We start from the raw sequence: 18,985 nt of genomic DNA on the forward strand, positions 1-18,985 counted from the left end.
ACACTCGCAGACACAGCTCTCTTAACAACAGAATACAGCTATGTAGGAGCACAGTACGAATCTACCCACAACGAAAAGGGATTTCATTGAATCATATACTATATGTTTTAATAATTTACTTGAGCGGCATATACGAATATATCATCCGATTTGATTGGTACGTCTGCACATAATTATATACGTATAAGTGAGGTGGGAGTGAGCTAGCTGTGGATGCTAAGCTAAGCATCTACTATTCTATTGTATTCCATTCTTGCCTAAGGAAGGAACAAACAAACAGGCAGGGAAAAGAAAGAAAGACAGAAGGCAGCATGCATGCAGGAGGAAGATCCGAAAGGGGATCGATGCCACCGGTAGAATAATATTGGAGCTGGAGCGTGTCGGTGTCGTCCGTTGAGCCAGCAATTCTGTATTACAGTGCTCAACAGAAAACAAGTTTGCAGAAGCAACTAGTAGAGTAGATAGGATGGGGAGGGAGAGACATAGGTAAAAAAAGGTTGCCACAACCGCAAAAAAAAAAGGTGGCACAAGATCGAGCACAAACGCGTTAATCCGTCCACACTGGTGGCCTGGTCTGTGTTTACCGGGGGGACAAACAAGCAAGATGAGGGTTAGGTTAATTACTAGACTAGAGTATAAGTAGTTGGACTGAATTATTAGCAGCAAGAGTTGTCGGTGGCGAGCCCAGAGAGTTTCAGATGGATGGAAATTCTGACGAGATATCCGGATCATCATCGTCGTTTATTAATTCGTTTATATTTATAAAAAAGATATACGTGACCTCTGCTCCAGATATATGTATGCCATGCCAGTAAGCACGTACGTACGTATGACCTGCCACACGCACGCAGGGACGAGGAACGAAAGGCTGCAAATGGGTTGTGTTGTGCCATCCAAATTTTTGGGGTCGTTGGCGTTAGCTGGATCACGCGTTTTCATAGGTTGGATTCAAATCGATCGCACGGACCCTGCTGACAGTAGCAGTACAACGCAAGGGAATGGAAGGGAAGGCCACCGACACGCAAAAAATGCAGACGCAGGCGGCAGTGGAACAAATTCATGCATTCGGTGATGGAAAAAAAATACTGTCCACATGCAAAATAGAAGGAAAAAAGAAGGGGGATAGAGTGTTTGACGGCTTTGCGAAGTGGGAGGATGAGTGGCGTACGAACCACAGTAAAACAAATGTGTTACAGAAAACCACGTCAACATACCTACTGCGAACGCAGGTGCACACGAAGACACTTTTCTTGATCGAGTCTCCTCGCCTCTCCTCTCCTCTCCAAGGTAGGGGCGTGTGTTGGCGTTGACGTGGCCTCGACATCACGGTAACATGCGGCTGCCTGACCCCACGTGGAGGCACGTCATGGTCAGATTGAGTAGTAGTAATTCACGCCGGCCCGGCATCATATCACGCAGAAAAGGCCGAGTCAGCACCACACCGTCTTATCATCATCATCATCTTCTTCGGCCCTGCACCGACAGCCCGCAGGCAGTGGAGGCAGCGTCTCCTCTCTTCTCCACCACCACACCGTCCGCTAGGCACACTTCGCTTTGCCGCAACAGCCATTCCATCCATGGCCCCCTCCCAAGAAGTCGCGCCCCCTGCCGCCGCCATCACCAAGGACCCATCCACCAACGGCAACGGCAACGGCACAGCCGCAACAGCCCTCAAGACCAAGACGCGGATGCGGAGATTTGACATTGAAAGTCTTGAGCCATAGGCCGAAATGGGGACGGATGCGGAGGAAGGCCTCGCACGCGAGGATAAACGCCGAGATGTTGAGGACAAAGTTCGGGCACAGATTGTGGAAATCCAGGCCATAGTAGAACATGAGCCCCCGGACAAATGAGTGAAGAGGGAAGTTCAGTCCGCGGAGGAAATGGAGGAGGAACACCACCCTCTCATGGGGCCTAGGGATGGGGATGAGCTGCCCCTTTTCGGGAAGCCGGTACGCAATGTCGTTAGACAAGTATCCGGCCTTCCTTAGTTTTTTGATGTGTCCCTCCGTGACGGAGGAGACCATCCATTTGCCTCCCGTTCCGGACATGGCTGGAGAAGGTTGAGGTGGGGAGTGCGGACTTGGGCGCTGGAGCTCGAGTGCGCGAGAATGGATAAGCAAAGGAGGAAGAAGGCATAGGTGAAAAGGTGGATCCTTATCCCCTTATATGGGTGGACGCAACTACGTGTCCCCACCAGCCTGGTAAAACTCGCTTATCTCCAAACGCCGTAATCAATGGCGCGGTTGGGTTACCCACGCCCGTATTGATGAGAATCCTGGAATAAGGGGACACGGTTTGCTTTAACAAGACGTGCCAAGGAAACCACCTCGCATGACGCACTGAGGTGGGATAATGAAACGATTCGGATAAAGGCTTGGCCGTGGTGTGTCACATTACGGAATACGTCAGCAAATTAGATTTGTGTAAATATTATTCTCTCTATGGCAATATGTGGAAACTTATTTTGCAGAGCCGGACACTATCTTTGTGTTCAAAATCTTCTAAGAAGTACTTGGAGGAGGAACCCGCCTTGCAATGCCGAAGACAATCTGCGCGCCGGACTCATCGTCATTGAAGCCTGGTTCAGGGGCTACTGAGGGAGTCCTGGATTAGGGGGTGTCCGGATGGCCGGACTATACCTTCAGCCGGACTCCTCGACTATGAAGATACAAGATTGAAGACTTCGTCCCGTGTCCGGGAGGCACTTTCCTTGGCGTGGAAGGCAAGCTTGGCGATACGGATATGCAGATCTCCTACCATTGTAACCGACTCTATGTAACCCTAACCCTATCCGGTGTCTATATAAACCGGAGGGTTTTAGTCCGTAGGACAAGATACTCAACAACAATCATACCATATGCTAGCTTCTAGGGTTTAGCCTCTCTGATCTCGTGGTAGATCTACTCTTATACTACCCATATCATCAATATTAATCAAGCAGGACGTAGGGTTTTACCTCCATCGAGAGGGCCCGAACCTAGGTAAAACTTCGTGTCCCTTGCCTCCTGTTACCATCCGGCCTAAACTGTGCGTTCAGGACTCCCTACCCGAGATCCGCCGGTTTTGACACCGACACCGACCCATCTGGTAAAAAGCCCTGAAAAGCCCTTAGGGCTTAGGGCCGTGGGCTGGGCCTCTTCCTTAAAATATCAATATGCTAAGCCCATGCCCGCCTAGGCCCTGCTGGTGGGGTCAAAACTCAGGCCTAAGCCCGGCCCATGGTCAAGCCCATCGGGCCTAGGCCCTGAATTTTAGGGCCGGGCCTGGATGGGCCGACAAGGCCGGGCCTGAGATGGCCAGGACTACTTCAGGGAGACAGCTACTACAGAATTTCTTTTCTTTTCTTTTTGCGGGGAGCAGGTACTACAGATTAGTAAGCTATATGCACCGGGCCGAAGCATTGTCATCGTCTGTAATTTAATTATTGTAACTATTTTTTAAATCAACTCCATACATAATTGTACTAGAACAATCGCCAACCAATCTGTTGGATGGTTAGAGGGATAGTAATATCTCCAACCATCAATGCTTAAGTCCTGATGCTTGTATTATTACTAGATTTATTTTGAGGATTTCCGGCGATTTGCTTTTAGTGAGAGTAGACGTTCTCCTCGACAACGAGGCGACTACGCTGCTCGTAGAATAGGATGTGCATGTATATTCATAAAGATGAGTGTATACGTGTATGTATGAACGCTTACATGTCTTTGTACTGATGTTTAAAAAATTGTACTAGAACAATTCAATTTTTTTACCAACGGAGTGCATCCAGCTGGATGGGTGGAGATGGACGCACACGGCGACCAACGGGCGAACAGAACAGGTCGCCGTGTCCGTGCGTAGCGAATTTTACCGTGCTTTTCTTGAGAAGTGAGGTGATATAAAATTACAAGACGAACCGACAGACCGTCGTAGCTCCTCTGTTTCTTTTTAGTCTACATATAAGGTTTGATCAAAGTCATGTTTTGCAAAATTTGACTAACTTTATATTAAAAGATATAAACATTGGCAATATGAAATCAACATTATCAGATGCACCACCAAATGTATTTTCATACTATATAGTTTTAATATTATAGATGTTCATAGTTTTTAATATATATTTGATCGAACTTTGTGTAGTTTGACTTTGATCAAATCTTATATACGGAGTAAAAAGAAACGGAGGGAGTATTATAATATAGTACGTACCCTGTACATACGCTGCTGCCCGGTGAAGCTCATAGAAAAGCGCGTGGTCGTCGTACTAGTTCTTAGGCATGTATGCGCGCATGGCAGCGGCACACGTCTGTACTGAACGCACGACGAAATACAGAGGTACGTAACCACATCAACCAACTATAAGACCTTTTACCTATTTCAAAATATTGACTATGTATACATACTAAAATGAGTGAAGATACATACTAAAATATGTCTAAATACATACAGTACATAGATACATACATACATTTTTTAGAAAAGAAGGATGACCCCCGGCCTCTGCATCTGGGAGATGCATACGGCCACTTTATTGATTATTCTCAGTACCTTACAAAGTATTACAACAATGAGCCTGAATCCACCATCTTGGCAACACATGCCGCTACTTCTATCCAAAATGAAGATACATACATACATACATACATAGAGTAAAAATGTGAGTCCTATACAGAAATGAAACGCACATGCACACGCAGTCACTTGTGAAGTTCTGATCGAGTCTCCTCTCCACAGGGTAGGAGCGTGTGTTGGCGTTGACGTGGCCTCGCCATCCCATCACGGCAACATGCTTGACACCACGTGGAGGCACGTCATTCATGGTCAGCCTGATTTTAATTCACGCCGGCAACATATCTCGCAGCAAAGGCCGAGTCAGCAATTCAGCACCACCTTCTCATCTTCATCTTCTTCCTCTGCCCTCCGCCGGCAGGCAGCAGTCGGTGGAGGCTATAAAAAGGGAGGCAGAGTATCCTCTCATCACCACACCACAGCTGATCTCAGTCCACAGCACAGCAGAGAAGCATTCTTCCATTCTACTCAACGCAAAGTCCCTCCCTCAGGTACGTTTGCTTCGTTGCGTTGCGTCGTCGACCTCCTCCTGCTCTTCCCCCCCATACTCTGCTCCGGCCAGATCTCCTCAACACCGCCGGAAGGGAGTGGTGAGCTCGCCCCAAGATCGACTGCCAGGCCCCGACTAACACACTGCACACTTCCATTTCCGCAGATCAGATCGAGCGCTAGCCTCGCCGCAACATCCATCCCATCCATGGCCCCCTCCCAAGAAGTCGCGCCCCCCGCCGCCGCCACCACCAAGGAGCCATCCACCAACGGCAACGGCAACGGCACGGCCGCAACAGCCCCCAAGACCAAGACGCCGGCGCTGAACGAGCGGATCCTCTCCTCCATCACCCGCCGGTCGGTGGCGGCGCACCCGTGGCACGACCTGGAGATCGGCCCGGACGCGCCCACAATCTTCAACTGCGTGATCGAGATCCCCAAGGGGAGCAAGGTCAAGTACGAGCTGGACAAGAAGACGGGGCTCATCAAGGTGGACCGCGTGCTCTACTCCTCCGTCGTCTACCCGCACAACTACGGCTTCATCCCGCGCACCCTCTGCGACGACTCCGACCCCATCGACGTCCTCGTCATCATGCAGGAGCCCGTCGTCCCGGGGTGCTTCCTCCGCGCCAAGGCCATCGGACTCATGCCCATGATCGACCAGGGCGAGGCCGACGACAAGATCATCGCCGTCTGCGCCGACGACCCCGAGTACCGCCACTTCAACGACATCAAGGAGCTCCCGCCCCACCGCCTCGCCGAGATCAGGCGCTTCTTCGAGGACTGTAAGTCATTGATGCCTCTGAACTCTGATCATCAGAAGAGAATGTGCTCCTGAATGTGTTTTCTTCTGTTCCTGAATGTGTTTCTCTGATTGATTGGGGGATTCAGACAAGAAGAACGAGAACAAGGAGGTGGCCGTCAACGACTTCCTGCCGTCAGAGGACGCCTACGAGGCCATCCAGCACTCCATGTCAGTTCTCCTCCCCGGTTTTCGATTCTCGATTCATGTTGAAACATGAGAAATTGAACTGATGAATGATGATGTTGCATGATTTTTCCTTTTCAGGGATCTCTATGCCACCTACATTTGCGAGGGCCTGAGAAGGTAGATAATAGATCCGGTGATGCCATGCCGCTTGCTGGAGGATGTTGATGAAAAATTATTCGTGTCGAAACGTTACATACATTCTTGTTTTGTGTTACCTACCTGCATACATACACATACTAGTATATGATATGATCGCCCAAAGCCTTGCATTAAGGCAGTAGCAGCCAGATAAGCAGGGCATTCTTTTCCCAACTACCTTATGTAATACAATTTCCTGGCTGAATGAATATGAGATGTTGGTATACTTTTCCCCACATTGCAAATCTCTGCTGAATCGTTTATTTTGTCGCAACTGGACTGAACTGCTGAGTGCTGTGTGGATTTTCTGGAAGGCCTAGAATCACCTCACCAAAGTCAGTCAGTTAAGGGCATGCTTGTGCCAACACAAGGAAGAAAGCAGTGGTGTTTCAGTCCCTTAATCAACTACTCCCTCTGTTCACTTTTATAAGGCTTTGTAGATGTTTCAGACATTGTGCAAAATAGCTCAATTTCACTTGTCTGAAACGACTTATAAAAGTGAACGGGAAACGACTTATAAAAGTGAACGGGGGGAGTATGATAAGTGTATTTTGTTATTCTCATCAACAGAAAGTGCCTTCATCAACAGTAATTTAAGAATTGCACTGAAATACAGAAAGACACATCATATGTCATATTCAAAACAGTTTCTTATAAAAACAGAAAAGAGAAGGACGCGTTGCTAACCTATCGAGTTACAGGCATTGCTCATTTCACCTTTCATCATGCAGTAAAATAAATGAACCGTCCCCTCGCCGTAGCTGCTCAGCGAAACAATGTGAATTCAAGAAGAAATTTCATGCCATCAAGTCATAGATCGTTGCAGATCTCAGATCAAGTCATGCCCTGCTATGGTCTGCTCTTGACCACAGGACAGGCAGGGGGTGTACAAATGGAAGATCAGATATGCCCACTGGTATCAACATAGAAAATGCTATCAGCGGCTCATCATCATCTCTTTTGTCCTCTGCGAGATTGATCGTCAAAAGAATCACAACATATTTCATCTCTTTCGTCCTGTGAATTTCATGAGTGGCAGGCCATGTTTGCCATGTTTTGCAAATTTGGTGAATTATTTCATCACCATCTTCATCAGCGGTACAACAAACTTACAAGACAAATCCATTTGTCAGATATATGATGTTAGTAATTAGCATCAGCGAGCAGATCACTACGACGTCGCACGAAATATCTCGGATAATCTTTTTCACCCACATTAAACATCCACTTGTCAGATGCGAAAAGCTGCCAGGCAGCAAGGATGATTCCAAAGCATAATAAACATAAGATTGATCTAGGGTGAGCATTGGTTTGTGCCCAAATCATTCAAACAAAACTTGTTGCTAAGGTTGGTTTTGGCACAAACCAAAGACACTTGTATTACATTTCTTACATGAGTCTAGTCTGTTGCTACAGCACATATTTTGGCATGCCTAATCTGCCAAAAAGCAAGAAAAACACATCCATGGACATGAGGATCAAGTGAAATCTTCTGCTGCCCATCGCCAGCAGCATCGGCCAACCAAAATTGGTGCTACGGAAGGTTCCTGTTCATCTCACAATGAAGACTGCCGTCAGCTCCGCTCTCCTCTTTCATAAACATCATGCAACTTGGTCAAAATCTCGGAGAATTTGTAGGAATGCAACCAGTAGATATTAAATATGGCAGCATGGTGTGTCTTCCCTACAAGCAATGCTGGGGTACTCCACATTCCAGGTTCTAGCCGAGGGGTTCTTTAAAAATCTGAGCATCTTTCCCGCAAAAAAAAACAAGTACATTTGAACATGTTTCCCCTAAACAGGCAGATACATTCAAGCTTGGAGAACTTGACAATGTATGATGTGGGCCTTCAAATTACGACCTGCAATTGCTGACCACAAATTAGCCATCAAAGACCTGTGCTGGTGGCCCTTCCGGGCAAAAGTCTCCCACACACGGGCACTCTCCATCTCAATAACTTTTGTTGGGTCACAGACATCAACAAGGGTCATGCCCATGTTATTACGGATAACACAGATCTTTCCATTCAGTGAGACCAAAGCCACGGCTTCAAAAGCTCGTGAGCTGCCCAGATGGCGTCTACTGTCCATGAATCTTGTCCACAATCCTATGTCCCCATCATAAACTCTTAGCTTGCAGGCATCGCGACAATCCGCTGAATAAAGACGACCATTAAAGGAAATGGTTGGATTCCGCAAGGCTGCAACCAGTGCATTACCAGTGGTCGACCACGTGTTGGATGTTGGCAGATAGACCTCGCTCACAACCTGGCGGTGAGAATCAAGTCCCTTTAGGAACCATTTGCCATCATATACAACTCCAGTGAACGGCACCATTCCTGTGTTCATTTCAGTGATGCAAGACCATCTATTCCTGTTCGGATTGTAAACCTCAGCAGATCTTAGAGTTCTCTGTGTCCCTTCACACTCCCCACCGGCAACATAGAGACAGTTGTTTATGACACAAGAGCCAAACAAGTGCCGCTTCCGTAGCATATCTGGAGCCCGGTGCCACTTGTTTGTCCGAGTACTGTAATACACGACATGCCTCATAGACCCCCGTACTGGGTTTTTGCCACCAAATAGGTACAAAGAGCAGCCACTGAGAACAGCGCAACCAAAGCCCACGGCTTCCGAATACTCTGGTGGAACTGGAGGAAGTGACCTCCAGAGCTGGTGCACTGGATCAAAGGCATGCCAAGATAGTTTCTGATCACGATCCCTTTTGAAGACGTAAACCCATTCTTCTTCCATGCCACATTTCTTCCGCAGTGAGTAATAATAATTCCCAGATAAAAGTCGGCTCCATTTTCTACAGACCAAGCGAAGATTAGGGTGCTCAGCTCGAGAAACCCGCATCAGACATGAAATAGCCAGGTCATCAGGAAGGCCAGGCAGAAGCGGCGCCTGAGTTCGGCACCTCTCCTTGCGTGAGCTCCTTGACTTGCGCTTGTTCGGTTTGACATCAGGTTGCATGCACAGCCTAGCACCAGGGACAAACTTTCTAGCATTGACGACAGTTTTAAGGCCTCCATCTACCCTGCAGTAGCAAGAGACAGACTCTCCCTGCAAACACATTGACCAATCATATAAGATGCCTTTATTCATCTGAATGTGGAACAACAAAAGTATGAAACAAAACCAAAGGGAAGTAGCTATGTATTATCATTTATCAAGGACACAAACACAACTTGTCCACCCACTAGCAAATATGTTCGAACTCATCATCAATTGTTGTATATCATATGAAAGAGGGAACGGGTCAGTCAACTGTACTGAATTAAAATATGTGAAAACTTATGGATGTAACTATGTAAGATCAAGTGGCTGTGACTTGGCTTAGAAGTTAGAACCCAGTACTATTCTTGTTCCACTGAACTCCGCATGAGAAAAGAAAAAAAATACAAATAGAAAGATGGTAGAAAAAGGAACTACTACTTTGATTAAATTAGTAAAGGAAAATTTAGCAGCTAAAGTTATACTCCCTCCGTCCCACAATATAAGATGTTTTTGCAAGCTGAAACAGCTTGCAATGCAAAAATGTCTTATATTGTGGGACGGGGGACTTGCAAAAACGTCTTATATTGTGGGACGGAGGGAGTAACAGGTTGGTTTTGGCTTTGGTTGTGATACTAATTCCTAACTGGTAAAGATGCACTTGCTAAGCTCCTTCAGCTACACATATAAATGCATCAGATGATCCTCGCTATATAACTACTACATGCGCAGAAGACCATGCAGAGAAGAGAAGGAATTCCATGTAATGGTGTTTCTAACCAAAGAAGTACCTCTTGAATAGTATCTCTAAGATTAAAGCAACACTAACATGTCACTAAATTAATTTCAATTAAATAAAGGACCAGCCACCTCCACGGTTAACCTAAACTTGAACTCCAAAAACAGGCGGAAGCACCCAGATCCCAACTCAAATCACAAAAATGAACATAATTTTGTCCTCACCCTTGGAAGATAATCATAACTCTATGCCAAAAACAAATTCCTTGGCCCATTGCAAGATCATATGTTTGAACCAAAAGCATTAAGCACCGACTCCAGAGCAATAACCCTAATTCAATGTACATACAGAATTCTCAAGCAAAGCTGTTTCTGACCGAGAAAATAGCAGTTGCACAGCAACTCTAAGCTAAAAGAAACACAGAGCTATGACTGACAAACTCTCGCATTAAATTTCCATGTAATAGTGATTCTAACCAAAGAAAGTAGCACTTGATGCATTCTGATGTTGGGTGCAAATTAAATGAATCTGGAGAAAATCAACTGCAGAACACGGCATCATCATTTGATACAAGCTCCAGCAAAACACATCATATGAAACAAATTAGTGTGTGAGTTCCAGCAAGTCATGTCTCTACATGCCCCCTAAAAGTTTCTGCACAATATCCCTTAGATCAAAACAACACTAACATGTCACTAAAATCGATTACACGCTTCTACATTGACAGTGCAGCTGGCAAGCTTCATCAGCATAAACAATTCAGGACGACTGCCATTATATAATAATACTTCCTCCGTCCGAAAAAACTTATCCCTCAAATGAATGTATCTAGTGTTTTCGGACGGAGGGATATCTAAGAATTCCACCAGCCAGCCTGAATTACTACTCTCATTATCCCTATGTTGGACTGCTATGTGTATGCTAATCATGTAGTAATGTCATCATTTTAACCTCTCTGTGAGCCCTCCTTAGCCATGGTGAGTTCCTTGTCCTCTCCTTTCTCACCATGGCTGCTGAATTTCGCGGGATGGCAATCGAACCAGAGGATAATGGTGTTCTTAGATATTCTATAATCCTGGTTGTGCTGATGCGCCAAATCCCAGGCCTCCGGCCAGCAGGCCAGGCGAGAAAAAAAAACCTAGAGACGACGCCCCGCCCCGTTCATAACAGATCGAAGCCAGCGTTCGCCGGATCCGGCGGAGGCACCGGCGAGCGAGCGAGAAATCCAGACAGAAGTAGAAGGGGTGGGGAAATCTCACCTCTTGCTCCGCGAGCCGGCGGCGCTGCATGAGATGCCTGATCTGCGCGTCCCGGTCCCCCGCCACCGCTGCTGTCCGCGCTCGTAGGATCCGCCTCCGCCGGCGTCGCCTCTTCCTCCGCCGACTGAAGGAGAAAATAACTCGAGCGCCGCGCTCGAGCTCGTCGCCGGCGGATAAGGGGGGAAAGGGAGACTTTTGTTTTCTAGAAACAGGGGGTGGGTGGGGGAAGAGAGAGAGAGAGTGGGGAGGAGGCTGTGGGAGAGCAGCGTCGAAGAAACGGACGTCGACGGGGAAAGCCCATCCGCCACATGGGCCCAATCCACACGGCACCACTAAAATATGGGATTCACCCCTAAAAAAAACTAAAATATGGGATTCTGAAGAAAAAAAACCATTGTACATCGACTAAAAAATAATACACTTTCTTTTGTGGGTGCCGGGGAATTACCCGCGGCTAGACCCGGCAGCCCAAGACATGATCAAGCTAGACCAGAAGACCCATGACGAGGTCATTTAGGGCACCATATGGGCTAGCTCTCTATGGGTTGGGAGCCTGGAAGGAACCCGGCCAGGAAGATAAGACCCGGCCGGTAGAGAGTGGACCCGGAAAGACCCGGAATCCCAGCACCAGAAGGAGTCCACCTAACTTGAAAGACACAGAACGTTTACAAGACTTGGAGTAAGACTCCGACTATGGATAGAACATGGAAACCTAATGTAAACCCCAGAGACCTGGCTATTATATAAGGTGGGTTCCTAGGTCGTCCAAAGGACATGTTAGAACTCTCGAGTTATTGGTAGCATAATAGCACCCTTGTAATCGAGATTATCATCATCATTAGCAATCAAGAAGGAGTAAGCTATTACCTCTATCGTGAGGGGCCGAACCTGAGTAAACTCGCGTCTCTCGATTCCGATCAACCCCATCTAAGGTTCCACCTAGCAGCAATGGCCTCATAACTAAGTTCTCCTATAAGGACATCTACCATGACATAACCATGACAGTAGGGTAAAAGAGATTTCACTGCTTAACCCTGGAGATCACAATCGGTGCAACAAATCAATCTCATATGGACCAAACCTTAGCCAAACAGCTGTTCGTATGTTATGACGATCTACTTGAGCTAAGCGATGAGCAACATTCTTTCCAGCACGGAGAACTGTTCCAATGGAGTATAGTCTATCTTGCGCAAGAAGACTCAAATATAATACACTTGTACAAAATAAAACCCCCTAAAAAGGTATCACAAAATAAAATCATCATTCGTCCATGAAGAAACCATGATTCACCGGAGCTCAATAAAAAGTTCACAATTTAATCACGGGTTGTCTTCATGTCAGACGGCGTCAAGTCTCACCGGAACATTATAGTGTATGTACTCACATCTCCTCATCGAGAGCATAAACCTTATCTTGGTCACAATTTTCAAACTCCACATCGAGCAACTTGGTTGTTGTGCAATGACACAAAATTAATAATAATCTTGTTTTGTTATGCGGCTTGGTGTTGATTTCAGTTTTTGGCACGGCAGAAAACATAATTAAAATGGCCTCAAGGGAAAAAAGATTTCAACATGAAAAATCTGTGTATGGCAAAACAGACAACTTTGATGTTTAGGTCGTCGCCATCTGATCTCATCTTGGGGGCCGACAATGTGCTTGGAGTGCTGAGATTTGACTTTTTTACTGGATGCTGAGATTTGACATTCAAAGTACTGTTGTGTGGCTTACACCTCCCAACCGACCTTAGATGAAAAGTGCTCTACATGGATTTGTATTTGTCTTATTCGGGCGATTGATTTTGATATTTGAATCATATCAATCCAAAGTCGTATGCAAAAGTTCCGGCGACCACTAATGAAAAGTTGCAGCTCGGACCAGATACCCGTATAACCCATGCCTGGTACGTGTTGAGAGTTGTTACATCTTTTGCATGAACGATTTGACCCTCAAGATTAGAGCTTGCCTCTAATCGATAAACATTCAACACAAAAGTTGTTCGTCTTGTCAAAACAGGTAAATTTTCTTTTGGTTGCGTCTCCAACCGAGGTCGTATGTGACCCTGTGAGTCCCCAAAACTGATTTGTTGTCTCATACCTAATCAAATAGTGTACATTCTGAATCCATCAAATCCAAGGAGGCAAGCATTGTTGAGTTAGGCATGTGAAGCATAGCAAAACAGCCATGCTTGAATTTTTTTTCCGAAGTTAAGGAAACCTATTTCCTGCCCGATGAATTCTGTGCTAAAGAACTTAATGAGCAACTGATAATGACCTTCAAAGTGATGGAGCACAAAACCAGTAAAAAGAACCGGAGCAACCTATTGTTCAATTCACCCAACCATCATGCTCTCCCAACGTATTTGAAGAGGTATGTCTAGCAAGTGATTTACCTAGTTTCAGTTTTGTCGCAACTTCATTGTTGATGCATCTGTTGGCAAAATTCTAATAAACAATCTTGAGAGAATGATGAAGAAGAGTAATTTACTTGTTAGCGACAAAATTGGTATAGAGCATATCGGTGAACACATTGTACCATTCGGAGAGTATTATTGAAGTCAAAGCTATTCCCATTGTTTGATTTAAAATTTATATCTAAGTGGTAGCTTTGCTTACTTCTTACTTGGATTACATTCGGACTCAAATGAGGCATATATGTTATAATTATTTTGTTTTCAGCAATCTAAAGCAAGGTTAAATTCTGTTGGGAAACCCGATGATAGTTTAATTTCTTATTTAAATACATCAGAGATAGAGTGTAGAACACAATGCGTAGCTGAATGAGGTGATGCCAAATCCGAACCATTCATTTGATTACCTTCAAAGCATGGTGAGATTTACTCGGAGTGCTAAGATTTTAAATTTGGAGTAATGTTCAGCCGATTACGCCTCCAAGATGACCTCAGATGAAAAGGTGTTCTACTTGATTGTCTTTGTCTCGTCGAGCCGATCAACTTTGATATTTGAATCATCTCAATCTGTGGCCCTTTGCAAAAGTTACGGCTAACACAATGCAGCCCGATCACTAATGAAAAGTTTCAACCGCAACAAGACACTCATACAACCCATGTCTAATACATGACGAGAGTTGTCATCTGTTTTGCGCGAGCGATTCGGCCCTCAAGATGGCCTCTAATCTAAAAATGTCTAACACGAAATTTGTTTGTCTCGTTGTAACGACGGATAGATTTTTTTTTCTGGGCGCATCACCATCCGAAGTCATATGCGGTATGTGAATCCCAAAAATTGGACTGTTGTCTCAGATCTATCTAAATATGAGTTTTGATGGATTTTGTAAGAATTTGGATGGCATTTGAAGTTTTTTTCTTGTACGGTAAAGTCTAGTCACCTCATAAGTAGATGAGAGGTGATGACTAATTGAGCAACACACAATCGAGCAATCAATATATCACTTTTTACCTTCACCTTTACCTTCTCTTTTGTTTTTCTTCTTTCTCGTCTTCGTTCGTTCTTTGTGTTGGAGAGCAATGATCCATGGGGCCATAGGAGCGATCATTCTTCGTGTTGTTCTTATGCTTCTTTTATTTGGTTTGTTTTTAATCTTTTCTTTTGATTCTTCTTTGTTGCTTCTTTTGTTGATTTCTCTCTTCTCTATGTCTTTTTGAGTCTTGTGTTTCGAAAAGAGAAAACAACAACAAGAATTTTGTTTGGCTCTTATGTGCTTTATCTTCGATCTAATAAAAATACCCAAAATTATTTTTATGTCTTCTCTTTTTGTGTACAGTTGTTTGCATATTTCAGCTTAATCCACGGCGACACTTGTACTATGTTACTTATTATGCACATCATCCGATCGTGCAGGTGACAAGCAATAATGACGATTTAGTTGATGAAGTGGCCGTGGTAAAGAAAGCTGTATGAACTCCACTTTTTGTGATTTGCTGCGTGCAGACTTACAATAGTTCCTTCTAAGCTATCTCTATCATGTGAGGACCCACTTTTATTGATTGGTTTCCTTCCAAGTGTCAGATCTTGCAGTTAGAAATCATATTCATCCATCTGGAATTACTTGTCATAGAAATGGATATATCTAGAACTAAAATGCATTTAGATGCATCCATTTTTGCTGTAAGTAATTCTAGATTGAGGGGGTATTACATAAGGTAGTTGACAGAATGACTTCCTTTTATCACCTGGCCACTACTATTGCCTTAATCAAGGCTTAAGATGAGCTATAGCTCAATCATATACTAGCATATGTATATGTAGGTATGTATGCAACACAAAACAAGAATATAATGTATGTATTTTTATGAGGCATAATTTTTTCGTCAGCATCGTTCATGCATCAAGTGGCAAGGCAGCACCAGATCACCATCCATCAGGCAGCATCCTCCTCCTACCTTCTCAGGCACCAGATCACCAAATTTGTGAAACATGACAAACATGGCCTGCCTGTTACTAATGAAATTTATGGGTCCCTTGAAAAGGTCTATGATATATGTTTGTTGTTTGATGCTCACTCATCACAGAGGACAGAAGTGATGATGAAGATAGTGACGATGATGAGCCGCTGATAGTATTTTCTATGCATATCTCATCTTCCATTTGTACACCCCTGCCTACACCAATGGTCAAGAGCATACCATGGCAGGGCTTGACTTGATCATAGATGTGCCAAGATCTATCTATGACTTGATGGCATGAAATCTCTTGTTAAATTCACATTGTTTTGCTGATGATTTATTTACTTTACTGCATGGAAGGTGAAACGAGGAATGCCTCTTGTAACTAAATCGGTTAGCATGCAAGTTCCTTATCTTTTCTAATTTGAATACGATTGGCCCCTCAGCTTTAAGAAACATGGCTATGATGAATGTCTATGTCTATGGCTGTGGCTTGTACATACGAGTTCTTGAATGACATTTGTCAGTAATATCTGACTTTGGTGAAGTGATTCTAGTTCTAGGCATTCTAGAAAATGCACACATCACTCAACAGATAGCACCACACCACAACAATTGATGTATGTTACTTCTCTAGACATATTTGTTTGCTGGTGAGATGGTTTGCACACTTACAACTGGAAAAGGAAAGAGTACTGAGCACATTTTTGCAGAATCTGCATTGGTAAAATAGGAAATTCATTTTCTAACTCGTGGCTCGGTTGGTCACAAGTATTTAGTGCCAGGCTAATGCGACGAAATAAACGATTCAGCAGAGATTAGCAATGGGGAAAAAATACAGTATACCAACATCTCATATTCAGCCAGGAAAACGTATTACATAAGCTAGATGGAAAAAGAGTGACTTCCTTATCTGGCTACCACTGACTTGATCAAGGCTGTTTATGAGGTGTAGCTCCATCATCATATACTACTATATGTATGTAACAGAACAAGAATGTATTGTATGTATGTTTATGAGGCACAATTTTTTCGTCAACATCGTTCTGCAGCAAGTGGCGAGGCAGCACCAGATCACCATCCATCAGGCAGCATTCTCCTCCTCCTACCTTCTCAGGCCCTCCACAATGTAAGTAGCATAAAGATCCCTGAAAAACGAAAACGACGCAACATCGGCTCGATTGCGTACCACTCAAACAATTCGTTCCTAATTGCTCATGTGGTGAATAACACATATGTTGGTAGTGGAGGAGGAACGAGAGAACTGACATGGAGTGCTGGATGGCCTCGTAGGCGTCCTCTGACGGCAGGAAGTCGTTGACGGCCACCTCCTTGTTCTCGTTCTTCTTGTCTGAATCCCCCAATCAATCAGAGAAACACATTCAGGAACAGAAGAAAACACATTCAGGAGCACATTCTCTTCTGATGATCAGAGTTCAGAGGCATCAATGACTTACAGTCCTCGAAGAAGCGCCTGATCTCGGCGAGGCGGTGGGGCGGGAGCTCCTTGATGTCGTTGAAGTGGCGGTACTCGGGGTCGTCGGCGCAGACGGCGATGATCTTGTCGTCGGCCTCGCCCTGGTCGATCATGGGCATGAGTCCGATGGCCTTGGCGCGGAGGAAGCACCCCGGGACGACGGGCTCCTGCATGATGACGAGGACGTCGATGGGGTCGGAGTCGTCGCAGAGGGTGCGCGGGATGAAGCCGTAGTTGTGCGGGTAGACGACGGAGGAGTAGAGCACGCGGTCCACCTTGATGAGCCCCGTCTTCTTGTCCAGCTCGTACTTGACCTTGCTCCCCTTGGGGATCTCGATCACGCAGTTGAAGATTGTGGGCGCGTCCGGGCCGATCTCCAGGTCGTGCCACGGGTGCGCCGCCACCGACCGGCGGGTGATGGAGGAGAGGATCCGCTCGTTCAGCGCCGGCGTCTTGGTCTTGGGGGCTGTTGCGGCCGTGCCGTTGCCGTTGCCGTTGGTGGATGGCTCCTTGGTGGTGGCGGCGGCGGGGGGCGCGACTTCTTGGGAGGGGGCCATGGATGGGATGGATGTTGCGGCAAAGCGAAGTGTGCCTAGCGGGCGGTCGATCTGATCTGCGAAAATGGAGGTGAGCAGTACGTTAGTCGAGGCCTCGCAATGAATCTGGGGGCGATCTACCCCTCTAAGTCCCAGTGGTGTGGAGGAGATGTGGGCGGAGCAGAGTATGAGGGGGAAGAGGAGGAGCAGAGAGGTGGAGAGAGACGAACGCAACGCAACGCAACGAAGGAAACGTACCTCGAGGACTTTTGCGTTGAGTAGAATGGGAGAGAAGAATGGTGCTCTGCTCTGCTGTGGACTCAGATCAGCTGTGGTGTGAGTGTGATGGTGGAGAAGAGAGGAGACTCTGCCTCCCTTCTTATAGCCGCCACCGACTGCCTGCCGGTGTCTATGACGTGGCTCCACGTGGGACTGAGGCTGTTGCCGCCGTGATGGCCAGGCCACGTCAACGCCAACACACGCTCCTACTACCCTGTGGAGACTGGAGAGGAGACTCGATCACAACTTCACAAGTGACTGCGTGTGCATATGTGCGTTAGATTTCTGTATAGCACTCACATTTTTTACTGTATGTATGTATGTATGTATGTATGTATGTAGGTACAGTATGTATGTACGTATAGTGTTTTTAGTGCAAATATGTACTTCCTCCGTTCCTAAATATAAGTCTTTATAGAGATTTCACTATAGACGACATACAGATGTATATAGATGCATTTAGAGTGTAGATTCACTCATTTTGCTTCGTATGTAGTCTATAGTGAAATCTCTACAAAGACTTGTATTTAGGAACGGAGGGAGTATGTATGTATGTATGTATAGTTGGTTGATGTGGTTGTGTACCTCTGTATTTCACGCCATTCATCAGCATGAGTTGTGCATCACTGAACGCCTGAATTTGGCAGCTCCACTGTCGGCTGCCTTTGCCATTTCTGCGTGTCGGTGACCTTCCGTCTCTCTTCTGTTGCACCGCTACTGTCAGCACGGTCCGTGTGATTTAATTTAATTTAAATTGATTGAATCAACAATCAAGCCTATTGGAAAGAAAGAAACGCGTGCGCCAGCGAACGCCAACGACCCCAAAAGGTTCACACGGCCATTCTAGGTAGGCTGGCGCTTTCGTTGTGCGCGTCCAGTCCAGGTGTGTGCCACCACTACTATGGTATACGATGCGCTTTTCTACGAATTCTACAGCGTATATAGGGCACGACGTGGTATGCAGCTCCGTCGGTCTGTGTGTCTTGGAGTAATTTAAAATAGTATCACTTCACTATAAATAAACAAAAAAGCACGGTAAAAATTCGTTACGCACGGGCACGGCGACCTGTTCTGTTCGTCTGTCTCCACAGATCCAACTGAGTGCACTCCGTCACTCAAAAAATTGAATTGTTCTAGTCCTATTGGAGTTAAAAAGAAAG

At 45.6% G+C, this 18,985-nt stretch overlaps 3 protein-coding genes across 3 annotated transcripts; 1 reads left to right on the plus strand and 2 right to left on the minus strand.

Annotated features, from left to right (window-relative positions):
* Window positions 1-4,787: 4,787 nt before the first annotated feature.
* On the plus strand, window positions 4,788-6,408 carry LOC125546397 (soluble inorganic pyrophosphatase 4-like). The gene is made up of 4 exons (XM_048710655.1): window positions 4,788-5,045; window positions 5,210-5,828; window positions 5,935-6,016; window positions 6,113-6,408. The coding sequence occupies exons 1-4, from the start codon at window positions 4,803-4,805 to the stop codon at window positions 6,153-6,155; spliced, it is 987 nt and encodes a 328-aa protein (XP_048566612.1). The 5' UTR covers window positions 4,788-4,802; the 3' UTR covers window positions 6,156-6,408.
* Window positions 6,409-7,434: 1,026 nt separating this feature from the next.
* Window positions 7,435-11,428, minus strand: LOC125546396 (F-box/kelch-repeat protein At1g55270-like). Its single transcript, XM_048710654.1, has 2 exons — window positions 11,168-11,428; window positions 7,435-9,238 (listed from the first exon to the last, which is right to left on the minus strand). Exons 1-2 carry the CDS (start codon window positions 11,195-11,197, stop codon window positions 7,985-7,987), a joined length of 1,284 nt encoding a protein of 427 aa, XP_048566611.1. The 5' UTR covers window positions 11,198-11,428; the 3' UTR covers window positions 7,435-7,984.
* A 4,930-nt stretch (window positions 11,429-16,358) lies between these two features.
* Window positions 16,359-17,952, minus strand: LOC125546398 (soluble inorganic pyrophosphatase 4-like). Its single transcript, XM_048710656.1, has 4 exons — window positions 17,805-17,952; window positions 16,991-17,623; window positions 16,803-16,884; window positions 16,359-16,681 (listed from the first exon to the last, which is right to left on the minus strand). The coding sequence occupies exons 2-4, from the start codon at window positions 17,565-17,567 to the stop codon at window positions 16,639-16,641; spliced, it is 702 nt and encodes a 233-aa protein (XP_048566613.1). The 5' UTR covers window positions 17,568-17,623; window positions 17,805-17,952; the 3' UTR covers window positions 16,359-16,638.
* Window positions 17,953-18,985: the final 1,033 nt, after the last annotated feature.

Source organism: Triticum urartu, chromosome 3 (genome assembly GCF_003073215.2).
Source record: "Triticum urartu cultivar G1812 chromosome 3, Tu2.1, whole genome shotgun sequence".
NCBI lineage: Eukaryota > Viridiplantae > Streptophyta > Magnoliopsida > Poales > Poaceae > Triticum > Triticum urartu.

Excerpts from the sequence above, each read along its gene's own strand:
- LOC125546397 (XM_048710655.1), top strand. The coding sequence starts at position 4,803 with ATGGTCAGCCTGATTTTAATTCACGCCGGCAACATATCTCGCAGCAAA. Across the intron at positions 5,046-5,209 it reads ACGCAAAGTCCCTCCCTCAG|ATCAGATCGAGCGCTAGCCT; the intron begins GTACGTTTGCTT and ends CCATTTCCGCAG. Across the intron at positions 5,829-5,934 it reads CAGGCGCTTCTTCGAGGACT|ACAAGAAGAACGAGAACAAG; the intron begins GTAAGTCATTGA and ends TGGGGGATTCAG.
- LOC125546396 (XM_048710654.1), bottom strand. The coding sequence starts at position 11,197 with ATGCAGCGCCGCCGGCTCGCGGAGCAAGAG. Across the intron at positions 9,239-11,167 it reads GCCGGCTCGCGGAGCAAGAG|GGAGAGTCTGTCTCTTGCTA; the intron begins GTGAGATTTCCC and ends ATGTGTTTGCAG.
- LOC125546398 (XM_048710656.1), bottom strand. The coding sequence starts at position 17,567 with ATGGCCCCCTCCCAAGAAGTCGCGCCCCCCGCCGCCGCCACCACCAAG. Across the intron at positions 16,885-16,990 it reads CAGGCGCTTCTTCGAGGACT|ACAAGAAGAACGAGAACAAG; the intron begins GTAAGTCATTGA and ends TGGGGGATTCAG. Across the intron at positions 16,682-16,802 it reads GAGGCCATCCAGCACTCCAT|GGATCTTTATGCTACTTACA; the intron begins GTCAGTTCTCTC and ends TTCGTTTTTCAG.